At 65.1% G+C, this 26,247-nt stretch overlaps 3 protein-coding genes across 14 annotated transcripts in view; all 3 read right to left on the bottom strand.

The window, feature by feature from the left end:
- Positions 1–94: 94 nt before the first annotated feature.
- On the bottom strand, positions 95–16,761 carry SREBF1 (sterol regulatory element binding transcription factor 1). Of its 6 annotated transcripts, XM_082373067.1 has the most exons (20): positions 16,508–16,760; positions 9,304–9,399; positions 7,553–7,969; positions 6,989–7,176; positions 6,766–6,903; positions 6,464–6,685; positions 5,693–5,807; positions 5,296–5,516; positions 4,885–5,086; positions 4,585–4,763; positions 4,045–4,306; positions 3,798–3,964; positions 3,478–3,646; positions 2,927–3,035; positions 2,560–2,669; positions 2,312–2,444; positions 1,980–2,145; positions 1,404–1,604; positions 1,192–1,303; positions 95–826 (listed from the first exon to the last, which is right to left on the bottom strand). In XM_082373067.1, exons 1-20 carry the CDS (start codon positions 16,596–16,598, stop codon positions 597–599), a joined length of 3,528 nt encoding a protein of 1,175 aa, XP_082229193.1. In that variant the 5' UTR covers positions 16,599–16,760; the 3' UTR covers positions 95–596. The 6 variants fall into 6 exon arrangements, with proteins under 6 accessions (XP_082229193.1, XP_082229189.1, XP_082229188.1 ...); XM_082373063.1 differs by lacking the exon at positions 9,304–9,399 and having other exon boundaries at positions 5,693–5,750; XM_082373062.1 differs by lacking the exon at positions 9,304–9,399 and having other exon boundaries at positions 16,508–16,759.
- LOC309618788 (uncharacterized protein) lies at positions 9,598–15,722 on the bottom strand. Its single transcript, XM_082373068.1, has 4 exons — positions 13,552–15,722; positions 11,651–11,723; positions 10,019–10,061; positions 9,598–9,822 (listed from the first exon to the last, which is right to left on the bottom strand). The coding sequence occupies exons 1-4, from the start codon at positions 13,663–13,665 to the stop codon at positions 9,669–9,671; spliced, it is 384 nt and encodes a 127-aa protein (XP_082229194.1). The 5' UTR covers positions 13,666–15,722; the 3' UTR covers positions 9,598–9,668.
- A 5,438-nt stretch (positions 16,762–22,199) lies between the features above and the next one.
- TOM1L2 (target of myb1 like 2 membrane trafficking protein) overlaps positions 22,200–26,247 on the bottom strand; it is an 87,824-nt gene continuing 83,776 nt past the window's right edge. For all 7 annotated transcript variants that reach the window (XM_082373045.1, XM_082373046.1, XM_082373047.1 and 4 more), the window contains one exon: positions 22,200–25,917. In XM_082373045.1, coding sequence (XP_082229171.1) covers positions 25,769–25,917 — 149 coding nt within the window. In that variant the 3' untranslated portion in view covers positions 22,200–25,768. The remainder of the gene's footprint in view (positions 25,918–26,247) is intronic.

Below are 26,247 nucleotides of genomic sequence, written 5' to 3'. Positions count from 1 at the left end.
GGGAAGCATTTGCCTGGGTGCTGGGGGGACAGATGGCCCAAAGGATCCCCTCTGGTTAGCACACACCCCCCTCCCCAAAGGAGCAAAACCCAGATTATAAATAAGTTCATTTTTTATTCTCTGTATAAAACTTCTCAACCTATGAAAATAAAGTTTGCAAAAGGCAAAGTAACACTTGGAACCTCAGAGGCCAGGAGGCTGGCGCACCACGATCTACACTATGCACAGGTCTCCCCTGATGGGAGGGAGGTGCCGGGGGCAGGGCCCTTCGGCTCAGTGAAACGCACCCCTCTTCCCTCTGGACGGAGAGGGAAAGCCCAGGATTGGCGGCCCGCGGAACAGTTGACCCCCGGCGGCTGCCAGGCCCCGGCAATCCCCCGGCTGGCCACCAGGGGCCAGCACCATCCTGGCCGCCGCTCATCGAGTGCTGCAGCGGGCTGGGGAGGCCCCAAGGTCAAGTGCGGAAGTCCCCAAGGGTCTCCAGCCCGCCAGGGACCGTGCACTCCGTGGGCGAGCCTTGGGCCCCGGGTCTCCGGCGCTGCCCTCGGCCGTCGAGACGGAAACAGGGGCGCTGGGGCTGGGCCGCCAGCGGGGGTCTAGCTGGAGGTTACGGTGGTCCCGCCGCCCAGGCGCATGAGCATCTGCTGGCAGTCATGCAGCAGCCGGCGGTCACCGAGCTTCTCGAGCGTGCGTGCCGCCTCGGCCAGCATGCCCACTCGCTGCCCAGGCGCCGACAGGAAGCCGGGCGGCAGGTAGCAGGAAGCCAGGAGCAACGCCTCCGCGTGCTCCCGCCTCGTGGGCCGCGGCTCCAGCTCCGCCGCCGTGCCTGCACACACGCACGGTGGCACGTCAGGGGCGGGGCCGCGCCGGGGGTGTGGCTCGGATCCCTGCCCCGCCCCCCGGGACAACCGGCCCCGCCCCAGGCTAGCCAGCACCCGCCCCCCGCCCCCCGCCCCCTGCCCCCCTCGAGCACGGAGCCTCGCCCCTTCCACGCCTGCCCCTGGAGCACAGACCGCGTACACAGTCGCGCGTCCCACAAAGGACAGTCGTCCCCACGGACTCTCAGGTTAGGCCTCCCATCAGGAAGCCACCACGAAGTCCCTCGGTCCCTGTGTGTCTTACACACAACCTCCCTCTGCAGCCTCCACCTGGCGTGTGGCCCTTCCCACCTGGGCCAGCTGTCCTTCTCACCTCCTTTGCCGCAGGGGCCGGCCCTCCTCCTCAGGCTGCGGTCCAGGAGCTGGTGTGTCCGCGCCGGGCTGGCCCCTGCCATCAGCCGGGCAGTGGCTTCATGTAGGAACACCTGGGCAGGAGGGGCCAGGAGAGGTTCTGGCCAGGCCCCCGCTCCCTCCCGACACCTCACATACGTCCCCACTGCAAGCCAGGGCCCCATGGGCACTCACCCTCCGCATGGCAGGCCGGAAACTCTGCGCCAGACGCCTCAGGCCACTCAGGTCCCTCTGGAAGCCACGGAGCTCAAGGGCAGAGGCCTGGGCCCCACTGCCCGGGCCCGGTGAAGCCTGGGAGGGTGCCGGCGGCTTCTGCCGCTGCCACAGGCTGGTGCGCGCCACAAGGAGCAGGTCACACAGGAGCAGCTGCATGACCTGGGGTGGTGGGCAGGGCAGGGGTCAGGGGGCTCTGGCTCTGGGAGGGAAGAGTGGGGGCCCGTGGTGCCAGGGGCCGGCTCCGGGCTGCACTGCCGAGGCACTGCACCCGCCTCACACGTGCAATGCAACAGCAATGCACCGCGGGGCCGCCCGCTCTCCAGGCCCTGCCACACCGCTCACCCCAGCCGTCCTCCGGGGGTGGGGACACTGAGGCCAGAGGGGGCAGCCACTCTCCCCTGGACCCAAACCTTAGCCCCCAGTCCTGTACTGTTGGGCTGACCCTGCAGTCTTCTGCAGCCCAAGGGGGACCATCTGGGGAGTGGAAAGGCCAAGGCCCCCGAGATCCGCCAGGCCCCTGGCCCCAGCCCTCACCTTGTCAATGGAGCTGCCGGCTGGCGTAGCGGCCAGGCTGTCCTGAAGGTACCCACTGGCCTTCTCACACACGGCCAGGCTGGCCGGGCCAGACTCTGCCTTCCCACGGCCCAGCAGGGCCCGGGCAGCCTTGAAGGTGTGCAGAGCCGCCCTGGGCAGGGGTCTCCTGTTGGGGCCAAGGCAGAGGTGTGACGGTCAGACCAGGCCTCAGGCCCTCGCTGAGCTTCCCCTGCCCTGGTTCTGGCTTCACGGGAAAGAAATGACGGGACCCCAACCGCACAGAACAAAGCTGGGGGTCGGGGTGGGGGCACGAGCACGCGGCCTGCGCTCACTCGGACTCCTGCAGGGCGCGGGGCAGGTGCTCCACCAGTGGATACAGCCGCTCGGCCGCCGCCTCATCCCGCCGGAGCCAGTGAGTCACTACAGCCGTCAGCGAGGCCCACCACTTGGCCACCGGGTCTGTGCCTGCAGGAAGCAGGGCCGGAGGGGTCCCTGAAACTCGGCCCCACCGCACCCAAGGCCGAGCTGCTGTGGCGCTGGGCCCAAGGGCGTCACGGGGCGGGGAGGCCTGGGGGCTCACCGGCGGTGGCAGCCATGCTGGAACCGATGGAAAAGCTGCAGGCAGGAGCCCCGGCCACGTCAGAACAGCTGTTCAGCAGCTGCAGGTACCCGAGGGCATCGGAGAATTCCCTATGGCAGGAGAGAACTGGCTGTCGGGACAGGTGGCAGGGGTCCCGAAACGGATGGCCCTCCTCCCCTCACCCCACGGCACAGCCTGGCTTCCTGGCTCCTCAAAGTGCGGCCATCCCCTGCCGGGCTGGTGGGGGAACTGAGGCCACGGTGACCCGGCTCTGGCCACTGACACGGGTCCCTGGACGTAGCCTTTCCCAAGCTCCACTGGTGGGGGGTGGGGGACCTGGCCTGCTGAGGCGCACAGGGACACTCACCTGTCCCCATCGGCTGACCCGGGGCCGGGGCTGGGCTCGGCCAGGCAATGCAGCGCTCGCTCCAAGAGATGTTCACGGAAGAGCTGAGTCACGTGGGCCAGGGGGTCCACTGTGGGGAGGAGTGGGCGAGTGGGGCGGGGGCACGGGCCCCACCTCCCCGTGCACAGGCACTTCCCAGCACCTAGGACTCTTCCCTGGGCACGGGGGCGCCTGGCTCTGAGACAGATGAAAGCTGGGGGATAAATACTCTGCCCACGCCCCCCGTGGACAAGATAACCTACCTTGGGCACACGCCCTTCCTGACCTCCTCACACCACAGTGGTGTTGCCTGGGAGTACCTCCCAAATCAACCACCTGCCCCCCAATCCCTCTTCCTGTTTGCCTCTGAAGAGCCCCAACTGAGACAGAGCCAGCCTGGCCTCCCTGTTCCTGCAGCCCCCGTGGCAACAACGGATGGTGGGGCAACAGACCAGGATGGGCAGGGATGAGGATGAGGAGGGGGGTGGAGGGTGAGGCCAGGGACCGGGGACGGGCGCAGGGCGAGGAGGCACCTGGGCTCCCGGCCGTGCTGTACAGGCTGTCCCGCGGAGCGCTGCCCACGGCCCAGTCCCCATCCACGAAGAAACGGTGGCCCATAGGGTGGCAGAGCCACTGCATGGCAAGAGGCACTGAGCCGCTCTGTGCCAGGGAGGCCTGGCGGGCACTACTCAGGAAGAAGCGCTGCGGGGGGAGGAGCGGGCTGAGACCCCAGGCCCCGGGCTGAGACCCCAGGGGGCCTGGAGCCCACCCCATAACCAGCTGCCTCTCCCGGGCAGCCCTCAGCCCAGGGAGACCTCAGCCCCGTCCCCCACCAAGCCCACCACCTACTTACCGTCAGAAAATGCAAGGCCCGGGGGAGACTGGTCTTGACCCTGAGCGCGGTGGCCACATAGATCTCAGCCAGCGTGGCCACGGACATGGCCTCCCCCGCGCACTCGGCCAGGTTCAGGGCACTCAGTGCCAGGTTGGCGGCAGCCAGGTGCCCGCCCGAGTACTTCCCTGGAAAATGGGAGGGCATGAGGCTGGGCGTGGCGCAGAGGTGGCGGGACCCCCTCGGGCCCAGCCCTCACCCGCCGTACCCATGGTGTGCAGCTGGTGCAGCTTGTGGTAGACAAGGGCCGCATCGCGGGCACTGGTGCGGGCGTCCACCTGCAGGGCACCATCCCTCCGCAGGCCCCCCGCCCGGCCTGCCAGCCAGCGGCCCACCCAGAGATGCTGCAGCAGGTGGCGGATCAGGCTCCAGAGCAGGCTGCAGGCCAGGTCCAGGTGGGAGGTGGGCAGGGGCCGGCCCAGGGCCCGCAGGGCCAGCCACAGCTGCTGGGCGGCCTGGGCAAAGTCCCCCTGCGGATGAGGGTTTTCCAGGTGAGAAAGGTGGGGTCAGAGCATCCCCAGCACGTGCCACCCCTCTAGCCCCGGAGAGCCCTCCATCTTGGGCTCCCCGCCATGACCCCACCAACCCCAGCAGTGCCAGCTGGGTCCCCGGGGCTCAGTGGGGGTCTGAGGGGTAGACAGGAGTGGGGAGAACAGGGGAGATTCACGGTGTGCCCGGCACCTTCCCAGGTGCTGCTCAAGGACCCAGCCCTGCCCGCCCTCCACACCCCCGGGGTCCGGCCGCTTACCCGGGCCAGGTCCAGGTCAGCCTGCTTGCGATGCCTCCAGAAGTGCACGGCGGGGCCTGAGTGGGGCCGCGTGACCGGCTCTCCGTAGACAAAGAGAAGTGCCAAGGAGAACAGCACCAGCAGCCCGTTCATCAGCCAGACCAGTGGGGGCAGCAGCCACGGGGCCCAGCCAGCGCCATCTGGGGGCAGACAGAGGCTGGGGACACGGCACCCAGGAAGTCCAGAGCCCCAAGCCCACAGGCCCAGGAGCTACGTCCCCAAGAGTCCCCCCCTCGCACTGCCCAGGCTGGCCTGTCCTACCTCTGCCCTCAGCACCCAGCATGCTGCGCCCAGGACCATGGTAGACGCTGGTGGCATCGGAGGGGCCAGCGGGACCCCGGCTGCCCAGCAGGGAGGCCAAGGGGTTGCAGGAGAGACAGAGGAAGACAAGCACACACAGGGCCAGGCGGGAGCGGTCCAGCATGCCCCGGCTGTGGGGGGGCGGCAGCTGCTCTGGCTTCACCTGGGGGGGTGGGCAGGGCGGTGAGAACGGGGCAAGCACAGCCCAGAGAGCTCAGCTCAGAGAAGGAGGGATCAGCTCTGCCCCCAGCCTTACTGCGGGACCCCCGCCCAGCTCTCTGTCTCTAAAACGAGAGGTAGGACACGCCCCAGTCCCGGGACTCAGAGGATGTCGCTGGATGACAGGGAGGGGGCAACAACGTGCGGCCCAACCTGGCTGTCCTCAAAGACTGGGCTGTCAGGCTCCGAGTCACTGCCACTGCCACCACTGCTACTGCCCCTGCTGCCAAGGGACAGTGGGCTGCGCTGGAAGGGCGAGCCGGCGTCTGAGGGTGGCGGGCTCAGGGTGTCCACCACCTCTGGCTTCTCGCCCTCCATGGGCACGTCTGTGTGGCCTCCACTGCCGCAGGCTGACACCAGGTCCTTCAGACATTCTGTGGGCCAGAGAAGAGCAGGGCTGAGGTGAGGGCTACATACCCCACCTCGCCCCAAATCAGGGCTGAGGACCTGGGGGAGCTGAGAGCCAGGGGAAGGCCAAAGAGGGGGTGAAGGGCCCTTGCAGGGTCAGAGCTTAAAGTGAGACCAGGCGTGGAGGGGGGCCAGGACTCACTGCTTTTGTGGGCAGCTGTGCGCAGACTCAGGTTCTCCTGCTTGAGTCTCTGGTTGCCCTGCTGAAGGAAGCGGATGTAGTCGATGGCCTTGCGCAAGACAGCGGATTTATTCAGCTGCAGGCAGTAGGAGGGAGATAGAGCACAGGTGGCCGTCAGGCCAGACAAGTGGGCAGCTAAGCACAAGGGGCGGGACTGCTCTGCTACACAGCTGCCTCAGGGCCTTTGCACCCGCTGTTCCTTCTACATGGAATGTTCCTCCCAAGTAAAATGCATACAACAGCTTACGGCTAACTGCTGTCACCACCGTTCCACCTTCACACCTTGCCCCCTCGCCTCCTCCAGGCCTCTGTTCACATACGGCGGGCATCACCTTTGCGAGGCCTCCCCTGACCACCCGATTCAGATCTGCAACTCCCACCATCGCTCTTCCCGCCCCGTTTTCTTTCCGGCACAGCACTCATGCCACCTGGCAAACCCCACACGGATCTGTCCTGCCTGTTCGCACCCCGCCGCCCCGCTAGAACGTCAGCTGCTCAACAGCAGGATTTTTGCCCGTCTGTTCACTGCTGAATCCCCAGCACCTAGAAGAGCCCACACAGCACACGGCCTCCATGAAGCTCAGCTGAACAGAGCCGGCAGGCCCGAGGAGTCTGGAGCCCCAGGCCTGTCTGTCCAGGTTCAGCCCCATCCTCCTCTTCCCCCCAGGTGCCTCCTCTTCCCCCCAGGTGCCTCCTTCCCCAGGGCCACCCCATCGGGGCCTCTGCCCGCACCTTGGCCTCTGTGCCCACCACCAGGTCCTTGAGCTCGACGATCTTGTCATTGATGGAAGAGCGGTAGCGTTTCTCAATGGCATTATGGGCCGTACGCTTCTCACCTCGGCTCTGGGCCGAGCCCGGGGCCTTGCCACCGGCTACCAGCCGGTTGATGGGCAGCTTGTCAGCGTCCACTACCAGCGGCACAGTCGCCAGGATGGTTCCGCCACTCACCAGGGTCTGCGGGGCCAGGCACGGTTAGCAGGTGGACACGCATGCATACAAACCCCACGCCCCCCCGCCCTGCCCAAGCCGCCCACCTGCAAGGGCGCTGCCTGCACAGCCATGCCAGGAGCCAGGGAGCTGATGCCTGCCGCCTTCATGGGGGCTCCCACGTCTGTTTTCACAGTCGCCAGGAGCAGCGAGTCTGCCTTGATGAAGTGGGGCTGCAGCAGGACCTAAGGACGGGAGGGGGCTCAGCTGTGGGCTGTGGGTCTGGGGCCGGGGCCACCACCTCCCTGAGGCCGGGCCAGACCCCCTCACCGGGCCCTGCTGGACCTGTGCGGTCACAGTGGTTGTTCCAGGGGCCACCGTCGGGGCGGCTGGGGCCGCCAACAGCTGCTGGGGAGGCGCACTCTGGACCGGGTTGTGCAAGGAGACGGGCGGGACCCCTGGCAGGGCAGCCAGTGGCAGGCCAGGCAGCGACTGCGCGGTGCTCCCCGGGGGGGTCCCTGCAGAGATAAAGGCTGGAGCTGCGGACACAGGCTGCCCTAACCCACTTCCAACCCACCCCGCATGTACTTATCACCCTGTGACCTTGAATGAGTCGTTGTTACCCTCGTGGCCTCAGGTTACTATCGGGACAGTCCCTGCCTGGGGCTCTGATGCAAGCGTGCTCACTTCCCAGCTTCCCAGCCAAGCACGTATCTGCTGTGGACGCTGGGAGGCTGGGAAGCGGCGCTTCCCGAGAACTGCCAGTGACGGGAGCACCTCCAGCAGCGCAGCAGGGACCCGATTTCTAGAGCCTGCAAATTCCTCCACTGAGACCACAGCAGACCCTTCTTCTGGTGCTCCTGCTGTGCCCCTCCCTCCACACTCCCCCCTTACCTGTGGAGAAGCCTCCAGGAGGGCTGGGATAGCCCAACACAGGGGCAGAGCTGAACTGCGGTGGGGCTGGGGCCGGAAGGCGCTGGGGCAGGAGAGCCCCAGGCAGTGGCTGGAGGGCGGTCAGGGGCGCTGGTTCCTCCTTGATAGCAGGCCCCGCGGAGAAGGCAGGCACGGAAGGGTACATCTTCAGGGGGGTGGGTGCAGGCTGGGGAGGGGACAAGGGTGGGGTTGTCGCCTTGGTCCCCCCCAGGAAGCCTTCGAGTGGGGAGCTCATCGTGGAAGGAGGTGGGGACAGGCTGCCTGGGGAGCTGGCATCTGGACTGGCGGGGTCTGTGCCCCCTGCTCCGCCCCCAGCGAACGGCGGCTCGAACAGGCCCGGGAAGTCGCTGTCTTGGTTGTTGATGAGCTGAAGCATGTCTGCGGTAAGGAGGAGAAGCTGTGTGAGCAGCAGCGGGGCTGGTGTCACGGATTTGCACGCCCCCCACCCCCCCCAGTGTACCTGTGGGACCAACGCCATGGAAACAGAAAGCCACCCCCAGGAGCCCCCACTCACAGACACCTGTGACATCTGGAGCTCTGCCAGGTGCGTCAAATGGCCTTGCAACACTGGACGAGCCCAGCGCCCCCTGAGGCCCACCGACCTGCCCCAGGACGAGGCGAAGGCAGAACTGAGGCCTGGGCCCGCAACTCCCGGCTTCAGAGCTGCCTTCGCCAACCCACTCCTCTGTGGGACAGACCGAGGCTTGGGGCAGAGCCAGCCGCTGGCCAAATGTGTGCCAACCAGAGTGTCCCTGTGTGTTCTGGGCACAAGCCCAGACCCCGTCTGCAGCCAAGCAGCCTCGGGACCGGCCATTCAGGCTTCAGTTTCCCCTCGACAAATGCAAACGCCGTCTGTCCTCTTTCCTCCTCGTACAGACTGGACACACTGCCTGCCGCGGCCCTGGCCTGGCCACAGGCCCTCTTCCCCAGCTGGCGGCCAGCAGCCTGGCTGGGTCAGCCTAGGGCCCTCTAACCCACTGGGGGAGCCACCCACTGGGCCAAAGTGCTCTGCAGGATCCATGCGCAAACCCTGGGAGCCCGTGGTGTACCCCAGGTCCCCAGCCTGGGCTTCCAGCTAGGGCTTCCTCTCACTGGGCCTCAGTTTCCTCATCTGCACAAGACAGATGAGACCTTTTGTGGCAGGATGGCCGCACGGAGAAGAGAGTCAACGTCGCCTGAGTCCCTCCCACTGACAGGTGCCAGGCAGGAAAGCGACTGCAGGGGACCTCCCTACGGCCTCCAGGAGAACGAGATGGGGGTGCCAGCCTCAGCCTCCTGGGTCCTCAAACAGAAACACGTGGCGGGCCCTCCAGGTTTGCACAGGTCATGGGGCATAGAGTGCTTTCACCTGCAGGACCTGCTCGCTCCCCAGGCTTCATGAGTCCCTTTGACAGATGGGGAAACAGGCCCAGAAAGAAAAACTGGCTGAACCCAGGGGGCCCACTGTCTAGCAAGCTCAAGAAGCCCTCCAAAATAGGAGCCCCAGGAGACAGATGGACAACCGGCCCTCCTCCCTGCGGAGCAGAGGATGTGGGAAAGCCACCCTCTCACGCCAGACGGGGGGATGGGGGCGACTACTGAGGTTGGGGAGGGGTCTGCCAGCTCCCCTGAGAGCCGAGAGCGGGTACACCTCCCCTCAGGGCACCAGGGATGAGGACCCCGCGATGCAGATGAGAACTGTAATAAAGAGGTGGGGGTCCTCCAAAAAATACCTTCGAACGTGCAGTCCATGGCTCCGCGGCCTGCGCCCGCCGCCCCTCGGGGCGCCCAGGGCGACTGGCCTGCCGGTGTCCGCGCGCTGACTTCACCTGCGTGGCCGGCCGCGCTTTAAAGCCGCCGAGCGCGCCACTGGTCCCGCCCCACCGGCCCCGCCCCCGCCGAACGGCCCCTCCCCGCCGAATGGCCACGCCCTCCCGGGGCCGCGGGCCGGGCATGGGGTGAGCACACGCGGCCAATCAGCGGCCGCGCCACCGCCTCCTGGGGCCCCGCCCCGGCCCCGCCCCACCCCCTCGGCGCGCGGCTCGGCTTGAGCCCCGCAGGGCCGGATGGGGCCGGGGTTACTCACGGACGCCGGCCCTCAACCCGCTCGGCGCCGACGTCCGCAGGGGTTACTGGAGGTCACGTGCCCCTGCTCCCACCACCTCCGAGAGCGCGGCGGACCGGGCGTGGGTCCGGCCAGGTGTGCCCCAACTCCGCATCCAAGTCTCTGCCGCACCCGACCGCATGGACCCCTGACAACAGGTCACTGTCGGGAAACTGAGGAAGGGAAACCCCTACCCCAAAGTGCCCAGCAAGTAACAACCGGAGCTGACGCCCCACACAGGCATCCCTTTGCAGAGGTGCCTGGGTCTGGGATGGGGGTCGGTGAAGGTCTCACCCCCTCCCCCGCCCGACCAGCAGTCTCTGGGTGAAGCCTGATTCACTCACTTATTCACTGTAGGGCCGGGAAGTCCAAGAGGCAGCCCAATCCCTGGGACAGAAGGTGAGGAAGTCGTAGGGTGACAGGCTCTGGGGGTCTTTGGAGAGGTACCTGGGCCTACCTCCCCTTCTGTGTAAGGTCAGAGTTCCACAGACACACATGAACATAGCCTGGCCAGCAGCCCAGGTTGCCAGCTCGGGCTTTTGTAGCCAAACAGACCCCGGGCTCGGGCCAGCCTCCAACTGTGGCCGGGCCCACCCCGGTACCCTCTCCTGGTCTCCTGCAGCCTCGGAGGGTGTTGGGGGACTGGAGAACCCCCGGCCCGGATGGCCCTCCCTCTCCAGGAGGCTAGCCGAGGTAACGCCCCACCCCCCATCCTCCTTTGTCCGGCTCCTTCCATGGCCTTGCAGGGGGTGCCAAGGGCAACAGAATTCTCTAGCACCCTCACCTCCGTCTCTCCTCAGCCGGTGGGTGCTCACACCCTCCCTCACCCCCAAAAAACAAACAAGACACTGCTGTTGGGAAGGCTCCTCCCTCACCTCAGTACCGTGAGACTGGAAGACACTGAGGCCTGAATTCCAAGGCCCACACGCAGACACTCGCCTGAGACTCTGAAGGGCCGGGCCGGGGCCAGGGCCAACCGCCCCGAGGGGTCAAGCCCTCCCAGCCCCTGACCCATCCTTCTGCCCTTCTCCCTTCTCACTCCCCTTCTCTGAGCCTTCACTCCTGGCCTCGGAAGCTCCCCCCCACCCCCCCCCCACGGGTCTGAAAGGCTGGCCCGGGATCCCACGGTGTGGCCCCTCCTTGGGTGAGCTGAGCACTCGGGATCCCGCGCTGTGGCCCCTCCTTGGGGGAGCTGAGCACTCAGCTTCCCGCATGAGGGAAGACTCATGGCCCACGTGGCTCCTGCTCGCACTCTCTGCACTTCGGGCTCGGCCTCAGTGGGCCCACCTGCCCGCCCCCAAGCCTGACTCCTTTTCCTCTCCTTCCTCCTAGCCTGCCCTGATCCTATCAGGACCCAACAGGAAACCTGAAACCTCCTCCCCGCTCCCTGGCTCGCCTTCAAACCTCCCTCAGAAGGCAGATGTGGGGCAGCCCTTTATTCTCCTGCGTGTTTATTCAGTGAGGCCATGGTGCAAATCCTGGGGGGGTCCCCCCGCACCACGAACCTACAGGAGCCCAGCTCTGACCGTCACGGGAGCCTCCGGCCCATCCAAACTGCATGAGGCCTTGCACCCTGAAGAAACCCTGCTTGCATGCTTCCTGGGACAGGGAGCTCACCACCTCCCCTACACGGCCTGGCCCACGAAGCCCAGATCTGCTTCTGTGGCAATATCTACTGCCCTTTCCTAAGTGTATACTAAGTGTGCCAGGCACTAGGGTGCTAGAACACAGCACGAAGATGTCCCTCGTGGAGCTTCTGTTCCATTTGTAGACCAACGGTCTGCAAATACAGGGAGGAACGGGGTGCAGGTGGTGATGAGCACCATGAAAACACGGAGGCAGTCAGGGCAGGCCTCTCTGAGGAGGTGACATCAAGACAGCGAGGAGGCCGCTGTGGCTGAAGCAGAGGGAGCCAAGGGGGTGGGGGTCAGGGAGACAGTCAAGAGCTGGAATTCCAACCCACGTTCGTCTCTCACCTGAGCCAAGGAGACCATTTCTCAGGGAACGGGCAGGAAAGGGATTTGCAAGCAGGTCACAAAGTCTGCACAGCTGTGAAGAATGGCAAACGGTGCAAAGCAGCAGCCCCGTCCCAGCTCCGCCCACTCGATGGAGGGCGCAGGGCAGTGGTGGGGAGAGGGGGGCTGCACCCTGCCTGCCACCCACCCTGCTGCTCTCTGAGGAGCCCAGTTGGCAGGCTCACATGTCCACAGCCCGCGTGTGTGCAGCAGGGACACAGGCTGCCCTTTGTGTGCGCAGGGCTGCCCGGGGGTGCAAGTGGGTGCCGGCTCTTCCTGGAGTGGGACGGGCCCGGTGCCGAAGCCCCAGGGGAAGCTGGGCGTGAGCCCTCTAGACGGACGAGGTCACTAAGGCTCAGAGGGAAGCCACGGGCCCCAGGTCCCATGGTTGCCAAGTGGACCATCTGGGACGCAAACCCAGGCCTGCCAACCCCCAAGCCCGCAGCCCTCAGCCCAGCCTGCCAGGGGCAGGTGTGAGCCCCTAGGGCCAGCCTGGCTCTGTCCCACCTCGCTGCCACCGCTCACCCCAGGTCAGGACGTGTGTGCAGAGTGGGACACGGAGGGGAGGCAGCGCGAAGGTGCAAGGCACAGCCCCAGCACCACCTCCGCTCCGAGGCCTTCCTAACTGCCCTTAGAGGAGCCCCCCAGGGCAGGGTCAAGGCCTGAGCCAGCTCTGTGACACGCAATCACTCAGCACGGGGCTGAGCACAGAGGAGACCAGATCGAGGGGCGTATGCACTGCCAGCCCCACCCCTGCTGGTCCCTGGCCGTCTGAGTCCGGTGAGCCTCACTCGCCTTGTCTGCTTTCAGAAGGCTGTGTGCTACCAAACGCCCCCGCGCTCGCCCAGCCTGTTCCCTCTGCCACGAAAGCCCTTCCCACTATCATCTGTCCACCTGCAAACTCCTACTCCTCTCTCAAAACCTGCTCCGAGGTCACCTCCTCGCACTCTTCCCCCATCAGCGCCACCCCACACGCCGCTCCCAGTTACACGGACCAAGTGACCCTGAGCACGGCCACTGGACAAATTGGCCAGCACCAATTCCAACGTCCTGTCCTGGGTGTGGCCTGGGGGTAGAGACTCCTTCCAGCAGCTGGGAAACAACCCATGGGCCTGACGCAGCCGCAATGTAGGGGGCGGTCCCGTCCTGCTGAGCAACGCTCCCGTCTAAATACCGCTATCCACTCCTTTACGTTAATTATATTTCTCCCTTCGGGGTTGTTTCACTGCAGCTGTTTTAAACCTGAAGTGGGTGTGTTGTTTCAAAGGCAGCATGCTGCTTCAGAGCTGCAGGCTGTTTCCGGAAAGATAAACCCCTTTACGCTCTCCCTGCAATGTTTCCCATTTCCTCGGAGCAGCCCCAGCACTGGGTTTTATCGTTTTACCTACTTTGGGTTGCTTTCCTTAGTCCCCACAACTGTGTGACTGGAATCTCAAAAGTGCTTTAGTTTGCATCCCCAAGGTTGCCTTGAGGTGTTCTGCACAGCAAACCATCAACTATGGCCAGAGACTCAGAAACACCTGCTGTGCTCTGGCCCTCCTCCACCAGCTAGAAACGGTCTATCTCCAACAGGTTCTTGGCCTGGGACGCAAGCCCCGCCGGGCCTGGCCTTCCTGCTGCTCCTCACCCCCTCGGCTGCCATACAGGCTGGGCAGCTGGGGGGCAGTGGAGGCGTCTGCTCCTTGTCTATACACTGGGTGAAGAGGTGACCATGGCATTTCTGAGGCCCTCCCCTCTCCTAACACAGGTGCAGATGTGCAGCCCCAGTCAGGTCCCGGGGTCAAAGGGCACATCCAAAGGGCCTGTGGCTGGCAAGACACAAGGACAGAGACGCTTCCTCTGGCCGGCGCAGTCATTCTCACCTGGCCTGCGCTTATCAGCTGGGCAAAGTCCGGATCCCAGGCCTCTGCCTGGTGGTGACCCCGCCTGGGGCTGACCAGGTCACTCAGGATGTTTGTGTCCAGTGAGGTGACCATCGGGCAAGAGGTAGCTCCCGGCACACTTCTCTCCGTGCCCCTCAGAGGCGCGAGGGCTGGAACCACCCCCAGCTACAGCCTCACCCCCCGCTTTCCAGGGGAGCCGCTGCGGCCGAGAGGGCAGCACACGGCCACGCTGGGGGGTGCCTTCTGCTTCCGGTCAGCAGGCCGGGTACCAAAGGCAGGAAGAGGGACGGAGAGCGGGTCGTGTCTGGTGGGAGAGGCTTCTCCCAGGCTCTGTCGTGGGGACGAGGCGGAGGCACCGCACGGGGGCAGAACATGTCAGCGGCGTGGGGAGGGCCTGAGGGGTGGGACCTGGAGGGACGGGAATCGTCACGGAGGGCAGGCTTGGCCCACCGTACAGGTCTCGAACGCCATGCTGGGACAAGGGGACTTTATCTCGGGGCACTGGGGAGCCACGGTGGTTAGGGAGCTCAGGAGGTACGCGCCGGGGCCAGGAGCTGGGCTGTAAGCCACCGTGAGCTTGTTTCCTAAGGAGGGCCCGTGCTTGGTGGGGCCAGGGAGACAACCGGGCATGAGAGACCACGGGGAGAGGCCTGGGGGCAGGGTGGCCCCCATGTGTCCTCTCCACCAGGCTGGCCTGGACCCCAGGAGGCCCGGCCCGTGCAGTTGATTTAGGTACTGGGCAGAGCAGTGGGCAAGATGCCGGAAGGCAGACACCTGGGGTGCAAAGACAGAGTGAACTTGGGGAGCCCAGGCAGAGATGACTACAAGTTGTGCGCTGGAGCCCCAGGCCCACCCGCGGGAGATGCGCGGGCCCCGACAAGCAGCCATCTCCACTCGCCTCTTCTGCACTAAGCACATGTTCAAGACCTGGTGAATTAACCAGCAGGGAGGTGAGGACTGCCCCGGAACTAACAACGATCCCAACACTCGCGCGGGAGAGCTCTCACATGCCCTCTGCCCACGGCCACAAAGGACCCCAAAGCAAGAACAAGAAAAGGAGGCCGGGAGGAGACAAACTCACCAGGAGTCACGGTGCACTGTGGCGGGGGCAGTGCCTTCAGCACAGAACCTGCGACTCCTGGTGAAAGTGCCATCCCAAGAACTGGTCACATGACAGAGAGTCTGGTGGAGGCAGATGCCCGGGCTGGGTGGGGCTCAAGGCCAGTCCTCAGTCTCATGAGTCAAAGGCTCTTGCCTGGGATGGGGAGGTGGCTGTGTGACCTATGACCCCTCCCCAACCCCCAGCATACCTCCACGTGGAGTAGCCTCCTGGGTCCCCTGCTCTATTGCCCACCCCCACACACACATGTACACACTTTTAGGAGCCCAGCGGTTAAGAGCTTGGGCTCTGGAGCCCACAGCTTGGGTTTGAATTCTGGCTCTGCCACGCTCTGGCTGTGTGACCTGGGACAAGTCACTTAACCTCTCTGTGCCTCAAGGCCCTCATTTGGGGCTGTTGGGAGGACTCAGTGGTCAGCACAGTGCCTGGCATACAATAAGTGCTGAATGAGTCTTCTCTACTCGTGCTGTGATCATCCACCCCAACAGCCAGAGGGAACTTCCGACACAGAACCCAAGCATGGCATTGCCCTGCCCCAATCCCTCCCCCAAGACTCCCCACTGCCTCTGGGATCCAGTCCAGCTCCCCATCCCGGACTCGAGGGCTGCCTGGCCCTCCTCTCAACCTTCGTTCCTCTCAGGGGACCTGGCGACTCTTGGGCCCTGCCAGCTGGGTTCATCTGCAAGGCTGCAGTAGGGCACAAGTGGGTGTCCGTTTTGCTAACCCCAGAGTGGCCACAGGCCCCATGGACGTGTCTATCCAGGTTGTGGGAAGTTTGGGTCCTGTGCTCTTGGCCTGTTTCCCCATCAACCAAGTGCAACATAGCAACCTAGGAGGCAACTCAGGGGGGCTGGGATTTGCTGTCTGCACAGTGGGCAACAGCCTCCTAACTGGCCCCTGCTTCAGCGTCTCCCCCAACCCCTTCTCTGTAGAACAATCAGAGCGGTGCTTCCACAGGTGTAAGCGAGCCGGCGCAGCTGCTACCTCCTTTCCCTGCCGACAAGGGTCCTCGTTCGTTCGGCCAACCTGCCCAGCCTCACCTGTGAATCTCCAGCTCCTCGCCGTGCCCTCTGCGGCGAAGACATCCTTCCCAGCGGGTCCTGGGGCTGACTTTCAGGTCTCACCCCACCGCTCTACCGGAAGCTGTCGCCCTGCCCCGGCTCGACCACAAGGTGTAACTAAATATCCGTTTGTGGGTTTCCTTGGCGATTTTTGTGCTTCCAAGAAAAGGGGAGCCCAGGTCTGTCTGTGAACCCCTGGTGCCTAGGACGGGGCCTAGTAGATGCTCAATAAGTGTGTGCCGAACCCATGCCCGGCGCCGGCTAGGAGAAACGGACCCTGGGGGGGCAGGGGCTGGAGGACGCCCGCGCGCCTGCGCAAGAGCTCCTGAGCCGAGCTGAACTCTCGGACCGGAGGGAATGACCGAGAATAACCTCCCGCTGACGTCAAGGCCGGAGCGGGGGCGGGGCCTCGGCGATGCCCGGGTCCCAGGCTCTCGCCGCGGCCGCCTCCGGGCTGAGGACTCACTGGCCGCGGGGGGCGGACCGGGACGCCCAGAGGCGCACGTGCCCAGCGCCGAGCCTCCAAGGACCCGGAGCGGCCTGAGCAGCCAGGGCGGGCGCGGGAGGCTCCGCGCGGACAGGACAGCGAGGCCCACAGCACTCAGCGCAGAGACGGGGGGCGCCCCGCACGGAGCCAGCGCCAGCGCCGCGCCCCGCTCCGCGCCCGCACTCCGCGCCCCGCGCCGCCCCGGAAGACAAAGGCCGGCGCCTCCTGCGCGCCCCACTCGCGCGGAGCCCAGTGGCCCTGACGCACCTTCGATGTCGGTCAGCAGCGCCGCGTCCAGCTCGCTCGGCTCGGCCAGCGCCTGCTCCAAGGCCGCTTCGCTGAAGGGTGGCTCGTCCATGGCGCAGTCGCCTCCTCCCGGCGGCCCACCCGGCCCGCCGCCGCCGCTCCGCGAGTTCGCGTCACGCCCTGGCCTCAGTGGGGCCCGGCACCCGCGAAAAGTTCCTCGGCAACTGGGCTCCCAGGCGGCGGCTCTGCGGGGCGGGCGGGGGCGGGGAGGAGCCTTGCGGGGAGCCCCGCCCCCGGTGGACGGTCCCGCCCCACCTGGAGAGCGCGGGGCCGGCTCGGGTCTGGCCTGCACACCTACCCGGCCGGCTCCTCCGTCCAAGTGCCGACTGCTGCGGGGCTTCGGCAGGCCCTGGCCTCTCCAGCACCAAGCAAGGGGGCCGAGTGGAAGCCCCGGACTGGGTCCGTCCCAGAGGTCTCTGGACTCGGGGAGGGAGGTGACCCGACAAACCTCTTTCCGAGAGTTGGGTCTTTAGGAGACATACCCGTCCAAGACCTGCTGTGTGGCCTCGGGCCAGGCAGCAGGCACCACTCTGTGCCTCATTTACCTCAGCTGTAACGGGGCTTGATGATGCCTCCGCACAGGCTGGCCCGGACGGTAGTGACCATGGCTGGCTGGGCCTTTGAGATGAGCCTGGCCCTCTTCAGTGTCCAGATCAGCTGGGCCTCCTGAAGAGCCTGGAAGGGGCTGGAATTTCCCACCGTGACTTAATCTGGTCTTCTCCCAGATGCAGCTGTGGGAATGACGGAAGGGTTGGCCTCCGCGCCCAGGAGGACAGGAAGAGCCACAGAGTTCAGGAGCTAACCTGCACAAGGTCACACAGCTACTTGGGGCAGCAACAGGGCTGGGCCCCAAGGCCCTCTGACCCCCATCTCCCATCCAGCTGCTCCTAGGAAGAGACTCACATCTCGGTGTCTGTCCCTAGGAGCAGCTGGGATGAAGGAGCAGACTGTGCTTTAGACCTGGGCCACCTTGCCCTGGATCATGACAGGCTGGGGCCAGGTCAGAGGAGGCAGCTAGGCTGGGGAGAGGGCTGGACCCTGGACCCTGGGTCCTGTGGATTGGGGCCAGAGCTAGGTGGCAAAGGAGGGGTCTAATGAGGTGGACTGAGATAAACGAGAACTAACATCAGGTACTGAAAGTGGGAAAGCAGTGAGCTCCCTGTCCCTGGAGGTATGCAAGCAGAGAGGCACCCTTGGTAGGGGCAGCCAAGGAGACTTATCAAAGGCCTGGATCCCCAGGCCTCCCTAGCCCCCTGCCTCAGTGAATCCAGCCATCCCGAGTACTGCTTTGCTCGGGCTCCAGATATAGCCTGTCTGGCCACACCCTCTGACAGAGTGAAATTAGTGGCGCACTTTGGAAGGGGGGTGCCCAGGCCAAGAGAGGCCTTGGAGGCCCAAGTCCCTGAGGCTCAGCCTAGACACGCAGGGCTCTTTGTTCCCCTCCCAGAAGTGACTGCTGTGGAAAATTACCCAGAATAGGGGTGGCCAGGACACGGGGGCCTCCAAACCACATCTGTTCCCCAAGTGGCCCTGCTCAAGGACCCCCCCCCCGGGCCTGGCCCTCCGGATGAACTTATGGGGAACAGAGGGATCCCCCTTCTCAGCCCCTTGCATCCTGACGCCCTAGACCCCACCACCCCCCAAGTAGGAGCCAAGCACCCAGGGGACCTTGGGAATCTGGTGGCTTTCCTGAAAATTCCAACAGTCCCTCCCGGGGAGAGGAGGGGGTGCTAAGTGAAGCCTGAAGACCACCTTCTCAGTGTCAGGAAGCAGGTCCGGGTTTTCGCTTGCTTGCTGCGTGACCTGGAACCACTTACTTCACCTTTCTGAGTCTCTGTAAAATGAGAACACCCCTTCCTGCCATCACTCCGCAGAGGCAGGTAAGGTGTGTTGGAGTCATGGTCACGACAGACCTGCCTGACTGTCCTTTAGACGCGTTTACCGCATATGTAAAGAGCACACTCAGTCAATATGCACGCATAACTGCAGCAGTTTGGGAGAGAAGGTGAGGCAAGGCCCACGGAGACCTGCAGCCTGGACTCGAGCCGCCAGTTGCAGTGAAGCCTGGCTGAAGCCTCCTGTAGGGCCCAGCCGTGGGAGGGGGTAAGGATCTGCCACCAAAGAGACCACGCTTCGCTGCGCAGCCTGAGACCAGCTGGGCAAGTGTCCGGGGGAGGGTGGGGAAAGCAGGCCGGGGCTGCGGCTCTTCAGGGAACCTGCTCCTCTGCGGGCCCCTCCCCCGACCCTCCCGGGGGCTCTGCGCTCGCACCGCGCAGCGTGCCGGGGCTGCGCGCGTCCACGTTAACCCCTTACTCCCCGGTAGGACGGCATCCCATTTCACAGGTGAGGAGAGCGAGGCCGCGGGGACGCGCGCCGGGAGCGGCGGGGGCGCCGGCTGGGGGCGCCGGCCGGACGAGCCCCGCCCCGGCCCGCGGCGCAGCCAATGGGCGCGCGGCCTCGGGTGGGGTGACGCGGCGTCAGCGCCCGGCTCCCGGCGGCCGGGTCACGTGCGCCGCCTGACCGACCCGGGCGCCCCGCCCCGCCCTACGGCCCGGCCCGGCCCAGAGCCGGCGTCCCGCGCGGTCCCCGGTCCCCGGCCCACCCGGCCCCGTGTGCCAACTGTGAGGCCGGGTTCATTTCTGCCCTGGGCGTCCGAGAGGCTCAGGGGCATCTTCTGTGGGTTCAGAGCCGTTTGGGCAGGTGTCCAGCGCGGGCAAGGCCAAGCCATGTCCTCGCTGCCCGAGCTCAGGGATGAGTGGCGGGGCAGGCACGGGAGTTGCCAGGGCTGCCGGCACTGGGCGTAGCTTCACAGGCTACCGAGACCCCTCCCCACTCCTGGAGCCTCCTTGCCACCCACCTGCCCGTTTGTCCTTCATTCTGCAGCAGCCGAGCTGGGACCTGCCCAGCTGTGGCCGAGGCCGTACAGAGCCAGCAGGGAGCCTTGGGTTCCCCCCACCCCCGCATCAGACATAATGGAACCACATGGGATGATTCTGGTCCTAGATGACCTTGTGTTCTCATGCCAGACAGTTTGCCCTCTACTGTGCGCTGTGCAACTCATTCCTAGCTCTCTCTGAGCCTCTCTGGCAGTAAACCCTCCACAGAAGAGCTGTTTGAACCCCAAGGTCTGCAGCACAGTGAGGGGTGGGCCTTACAGACATGGAGAGTGAGGCATCAGCTGACACCCATGGGCCACATCCACGTATACACGGGTTCTGATTTTGAGTCCATTGTCAAATGTACATTTCACCTGAAGGCTGGATTCCTGGCTTTTCTTGAAAAATGGGACAATCTGGCAACAGCAGGCTACAACGGCCTGTGAGCTTCCCCAGTCCCCTCTGACCCTGGGATCCACCCAGGCAGGGCCCTGGAGGCATTGGGTTAACTACCCATGACCCCATTTCTCACATCATCCGGAGCTCAGGGACCTGTCCCAGGCCTGCAGCCCCGGGCGGGGGTGGGGAGGGAATGGCACGTCCCTTGGACTCCCTGGTGCTGAGGGCCTGGACCCCCTGCACAGACCCCCTGATGTCCACCCAGCAAGAGCTGGCAGGGGCTCCTCTGCAGCAAACGGTATTTCTGGGTGAGTCGTGCCGGTTCAAGTCCTCTTGTCTGCCCACCCTGGCCCCTCAGGACCCCAAAGAGACCCTTTCCTTGCAAGAGGGGTGGTTGTAGAAAGACTCCTCCTCGGGTGTTTCAGTGGGGGACTGGCGGGCAGGGGGCCGTGAGCCGTGAGCAGACCCACGCTGCTCCCACGCTGCCCCCGTCTCTCCAGTCTCTGGCTGCTCTGCCAGGGCCTCCCTGCCCTGCAGGCCCTGGAAGAGGGCTCCAGGGCTTCCTGGCTGCAAAGTGTCCTTGATTCTGGGAACTGGACCAGGCTGCGAGCTCTCCGAGGGCAGGACCTGAGCGGCAGCCCCTCCCTTCCGGCCGGACCAGGCACCCCGCAGGCTCTCAGGAACACGGGCTGAAGCCCGTGGCATCCCGGCAAGTCCACGGTGGAGTCTCAGGGCCAACTCACTGTGCACGGGTCAGGGACACAGCGCCTTGCATAGGGGACATGCCTTCCATTCACAGGGATGGGGGCCCACACTTTGGAGGCTGCTCCCAGACCCACCCCGGCGCGGGGCCTCTATCTCACTCCAAGTGAGGCCCACCTGAGCTGGCGGAGGTCTGAACGTGGCCCCAGTCTCCTATCAGCAGGCACGGCAGCCCCCTCCTGAGCTGCCCTCCCAGAAGGACTGGTGTGGGGGGCGGGGGGCAGCTCCCTTGGTGGCCATGGAGACGGAGACAGTGCCCTCCCTGCCTGTTCCTCTGCGGCCCTGGTCTGGGAGGCCCAAGGGCTGAGTTTGAGCGGGGTTCTGCAGCTGATCCCAGGCAAACGTCAGGGCCTTGGTCTTCTCACCTGCACATGAGACGTGGGCAGATGTCTCTGCATTTATTTCAGGCTCACCTGGGGCTTGATGAGTCCGTCCCACTTGAGGTGCATCCTTGAACCCTGGGAGGTGAAGGGATTAAAGGGCTCCCCACCTCCCCTGAGCCACCTGGAGAAGGCATAGGCCCCCGCAAGGCCCCTGAGCCTCAGGAAGAGGCCTGCTTCCCAGAAGACCGCCGCCTGCAGCAGCGCCCAGCTCCCAGCACAGGAGAGGAGACGCGAAGCCTTTTTAAAAGGGATAGGGGGCTGAGGGGGGTAACTGCTAAAGAGTAGGGGTTTCTTTTGGGGTGATGAAGATGCTCTAAAATTGTGGTGAGGGTCGCACAACTCTGAATGTGCTAAAAACTACCTGATCATACACTCTGTTATTTTTATTTTTTTATAAATTTATTTTATTTATTTTTGGCTGCATTGGGCCTTCGTTGCTGCACACGGGCTGTTCTCTGGTTGTGGCGAGCGGGGGCTACTCTTCGTTGTGGTGCGCGGGCTTCTCATGGCGATGGCTTCTCTTGTTGCAGAGCACGGGCTCTTAGGCACGAGGGCTTCAGCAGTTGTGGTGCGCGGGCTCAGTAGTTGTGGCTCGTGGGCTCTAGAGCACAGGCTCAGTAGTTGTGGCACACGGGCTTAGTTGCTCTGCAGCATGTGGGATCTTCCCGGACCAGGGCTCGAACCCGTGTCCCCTGCATTGGCAGGCAGATTCTTAATCACTGTGCCACCAGGGAAGTCCCTAATCATACACTTTAAATGGGTGAATTCATGTTACGTGAACTACATCTCAGTAAAGCTGTTCCAGAAAAGGGGAGCAGTGGCTCTCAAATCCAGCAGCCAGCCAAGCTCGGGGAGCCCAGCGGAGGGCACTGAGGTGGTGGCTCAGGCCTGGATGCTCCCGGGACCCGGTAAGAGACGTAGGAAGAACCACGGCCCCTGGTCTGAGCTGTCAGGCAGGCTGTGGCGGGTTTACAGCCTCTCCAACCGACGCCCCCAAAGCAGGCGGTGCCCCAGGATGGCCAAGCAGGGACAGGCACGGGGCGGGGGAGGGGGCTTCCAGGGTAGGGGCTGCTCGGCCGCCTGGGCATGGCCGGGGCCGGGTGGGGTGGCGAGCTTCCCTGGCTGCGCCCTCCAGCAGGGCCCACTCCGCCACTGCTTAGAGAAAGCAGGTGGTCAGATCTGGCTGGCCCTCCAGAGACTCACCGCCGACTTGACAGAGATCACACAACAACAGTCTGTTTGTTTGTTTATTGTGAAGTATTTTACATGCAAGATCCCAAACTAGACAGACATATCTGGAAAGAGAGCCAGTGGGCGGACAGACGCTCTGGTGTCGCTGACTCCCCTCTAGAGAGAGGAGTCTGCCGGCAGAGACAGTGACGGACCGCCAGGCTGTGGGATGCCGGACAACAAACCTGAGAACCCTCACAGATCAAGTGCAAACTCGAGGAAATAAATATCCATCCACCCTTCCTCCAGGAGTGCCTGGAGAGACGCAGTGATACTCCGGGGTTGACAGCTGTTCCCAGGGCGCCCCAGGGACAGCATGGGCTGGAGCAGGGCACTGGGAGAGGCGGGGGCCCCCGGGCGTCTTCTGGGTGCACACACTCAGCCCGGGGGGCGGAGCCGGCTCTGCCCACGATGGGGACGGGGGAGGGGCCCGGACCTGGCGGCAGCTAGTGCAGAGCACCGCCGCCCTCCACGGTGCTTCCCCTTCGCCAGCCCACAGCCCCCTCGGACCCTCCGGAAGGCTGGGCTGGACTGAGTTAGAAGCGTGTGGAGGCAAGTGGGGCTGTGGCAGCAGGAAGGGACGGGAAGAGCAGAGTCTGGGCGCCTGCAGCCACCGGTCCCCTCTCCCCGCTGGGGCCTTGAGTGAAGGCCCAGGCCTCACGCCTCCCCAGGCCCCTTGCTCTGGACCCTGGGTGAGGAGGGCGAGGGCAGCGAGCCAAGGCAGCGTGGCCCAGGGCAGACGGCACGGTCGCTCACACTGAGGGGGCTGACAGAGAGACAGGAGGACGGACGGCCGACGGCCACCTTGCCCTCTGGCCCGGCCAGCGACGAGCCGCTGCAGCTCTGCGGCCTCGTCCCGCGCGTGCTGATAAGCCAGTCGCTCACGTGTCACCTGGGCCGGTCGGCCTGCACGGTGCCTGGGGGTCCCGGGCAGGGGCCGCCCTGGGGCAGGCTGGCCGAAGGCCCGCCAGTGCCCGGGTCCCACTGCACTTAGTGCCATGCGCTGCTGCCCAGCGGCCAGAAAGGCAGGAGGAGAGGGTTAGTTTTCACATCTCAGCACACAACACCGAAAAGGTTAAACACATCCCCAAGAAAATATCTTGACAAAATAAATATTTTAACCTATAATCAGGTATAACTAGTGCTTATAAGGAATCCCAGCAATAATGTAGTGTAATTAAGTACATACTGTATCTGTGATGTCTAACACTGGGGGAGAGGCTGGTGGCTCGGAGGGTCCCACTCCCCAGGGCGGAAGGCTCTGGCCAGCTTCCCTTCCCGAGCGCCGTGCCCCCCAGGTGGAAGGGAGCCAGCGGGAGGGGCCCAGGGCGCCTACGGCTCAGGACAGGAAGGGCTGAGCAGTACCGTCCCGGGCACCTGCTTCCCAGGCTGGCCTACGGGTGGAGCAGGCTGCTGTGACCTGACGGGCGAGCAGAGGGGCAGCTCCAGCTGGGACGGCCAGCGAGGCCGCCACGCCCCCCCGCCCCAGCGGCCCCACCTCTCTCAGCTGTGCCTGGCTGAGTAGCTGGAGCTGGGGGGGCAGCTTTGCGGGGCCTCCCTGGGCAGGTACGTCTCCACTTCACCCTCCATCCGGAGACCCCTGGGCTCCCTGCTTCGCCGGCTGGGAGGCCGGCTCCTCCCTCAGCAGACGCTGGGCCTTGCTGCTGCAGCTCCCGTGGGACTGACCACCCGAGGCCCACTGTCCCCCGCCCCCGGAGAGATATGCTCCCCAGGCTGCGCCCGAGGCCTGGGGATACCAGCCAGGGCCGCCAGGGACAGCCGGGCCACCCAGCCGCCTTCTCTGCAGCTCAGGTCAGCCAACTTCAGTCGCTCAGCACCCATGCCGGCCTCGGGGCCCCGCCCTTGGAAACGCCGAGGAGAGGGGTGCAGCTGTCTGAGGGTCGGGGCCGGGCGGGGTGCAGGCAGGCGCGCCCAGCTCCGTGGTGGGGACTTCCTGAGCGCCCTCTGAGGAACTGGAGTGTGACAGCCCCAGCCGGACCCCAGGCCTCCTCTCCAGAGGAAGCTGCAGGGTGCCAGGCTGGGTGAGGGTGCCAGGCTGGGTGAGGGTGCCAGACTGGGTGTGGGTCCCAGGCGGGCAGCACCCCGCTTTCCTCCACACCTGCTCCTGCCGGTGCCCCGCACAGCCCTCCAGCCCCATCCTAAACGCTCCCCCTGGAGCCCACGGCGGCACTGATCCCGGCCTGTGTCAGGCCCAGCCTCTTCTCCCTGCTTGGGCTGCCAGGTGGGAAGGGCTGACCACGCCGCGGGCCAGGCCCACCAGGTGGCCCAGCCAGGCCTTGCCCCGACGCCCAGGCAGCGCGTGCTGGAACGCTGACCTGGGCCGGGGCTCACAGGCTGGCGGAAGCCGCGGCAGCAGTGTGTTCGCTCTTCTGGGCCACAGCACAGGGCGGCCCAGGCTGGACCGGACTTGAGCCGAGCGGCTAGTGCCCTGCCCATGGCCCGAGATACCAGCGAGGACCCAAGACAGGAGTGGGTGTCGCCAGCCCCTCCTAGGGTGGCTGGGCGCGGGGTCTGGGGTGGGAGGAGGTCAGGCTTCAGGACAGTCTGCAGGGGAGGCTGAGGCCCCGCCCAGTCGAGTGCAGGGGCCTTTGGTCACTGGGATCTCGCCTGGGGTGCAACACCGCCTGCTGCTGGGCCCTGGAGGTGGAGGCGTGGAGGCTGCCCCAGACCAGGCCGAAGCACATTCACCAAAGTGCAAAGCTCTCCCAAGCTGGCCAGAGCCAGCCCTCACTGTGCAGGCCCCTCCACAGGTGGGGCGGCCACAGGGCCTGCGGTGCGCAGGGGCAGCTTGGCGACAGTAATGTTATCTCTGCAAGAGCTGACCGGCCAGGGTTGCGAGCTGCCCTCCTGACAGCCCATGGCTCTGCCCACACCAGGAGCATGCAGGCCCGCAGGGGACCCCTTGGTCCCAGGCTCGGCTACTGAGCCAGCTTGGACGTGGGTCTGGGCTAACAGCTGAGTATGAAGAAAGGGTCAAGCAGATGGCAGGTGAGAGACGCCACCCGTGGGCACCCACAGAGCCTTCTAAAGTGCCGACACTCATCAGGCAGCAGCAGTCCGGGGAGGGCGACCAAGCCTGCAGGTGCAGACCTGCCATTTCTGGGACAGAGGGGGGCACGGGAGGGCAGGAGAGGCCCGCTGAGCTGGGGAGGGGCACGCCGGGGAAGGGGCTGGGGCCTGAGCCCCTTCTCTGTGCGCAGGTGACCAGAGGAACTGCTCAGGAACAGACCCAAAGGGACTGCCCTGCCTGGGGCTGGACCAGCTGCGGGCTCTTCCTGGGAAGAAACAGGCAGAGGGAGCTGGTGGGCAGGAAGAGCAGAAGTTGAGGGGCTGTGACTACAGCGACTCTGTCCCGCCGCCCACAGAGAGGGTGGCTAAAGCTGGTCCTGACTAGCGGGAGGCCTGGGAGCAAGCACAGTGGCGTTTCCATGGAGACACAGCAGCGCAGGACCAGGTGGGGGCTGGGGATGGGAAGAGTGGCCAGTGCCTGGTGTGGATGGGGGGAGCTAGAGGTGACCTGCCATGGGGGGGGGGCCCAACCACAGGACAGCTCACAGGGCAAAGAGAGCGTCCTCTGACTGCTCTGGCTTCTTCCGGCTGGAGGGATTTGAGGCCGGGGCCGGAGCCTCCGTTGGGGGAGAGGGGAGGTTGGGAACCATTTCGGCAGCTTTGGCCCTTTCTTCAAGGAATTTATCGAACTCTGCAACACAAAACAAGGCCGGCCGGGATTGGTAAGGGCTCAGCTGCATTGAGGCTCCAACAGCCACACCCACCTGCTCCCCACAGAGCACCCGCCCCCTTTCCTCCTCCGCCACCACCAGGGCAAGCGGGAAGCCCGCCACAAGCCGGCGGGGTGGGGTGGGGGGGTTGGGGGGTGCCAGTTAGGATTCCTGCCCCACCACTGACTTGGAGCTTTTCCACCGTCCAGATCAGCATAGGAGGCAGGGCAGGGGGAGCTGGAGGGGTGAGCTCCTCCCCGAACTTGGCAGGGAAACCCCCCCACACCCACCAAGCAGGGCTCTGTGCCTGC

This window comes from Balaenoptera borealis, assembly GCF_965194805.1.
Source record: "Balaenoptera borealis genome assembly, chromosome: 20".
In the NCBI taxonomy this organism is placed as follows: Eukaryota; Metazoa; Chordata; class Mammalia; order Artiodactyla; family Balaenopteridae; genus Balaenoptera; species Balaenoptera borealis.
The sequence above is the reverse complement of the archived record's forward strand: the minus strand, read 5'-3'. Positions and strand labels throughout refer to the sequence as shown.

Bases quoted from the DNA above. Each gene is read 5' to 3' on its own strand.
- LOC309618788 (XM_082373068.1), bottom strand. From the start codon at position 13,665: ATGGTCACCTCACTGGACACAAACATCCTGAGTGACCTGGTCAGCCCC. The intron at 10,062-11,650 runs GTGAGAGACGAA...CTTCTGTCCCAG, and splicing joins AAATGGTCTCCTTGGCTCAG to GGATTGGGCTGCCTCTTGGA. The intron at 9,823-10,018 runs GTGAGTGAATCA...ACCTGTTGTCAG, and splicing joins CCCGGCCCTACAGTGAATAA to GGGTCCATGCGGTCGGGTGC.
- SREBF1 (XM_082373067.1), bottom strand. From the start codon at position 16,598: ATGGACGAGCCACCCTTCAGCGAAGCGGCCTTGGAGCAGGCGCTGGCC. The intron at 5,517-5,692 runs GTGAGTCCTGGC...TCTGGCCCACAG, and splicing joins CACAGCTGCCCACAAAAGCA to AATGTCTGAAGGACCTGGTG. The intron at 3,036-3,477 runs GTGCCTCCTCGC...TCCTCCCCACAG, and splicing joins CAGCACGGCCGGGAGCCCAG to TGGACCCCCTGGCCCACGTG.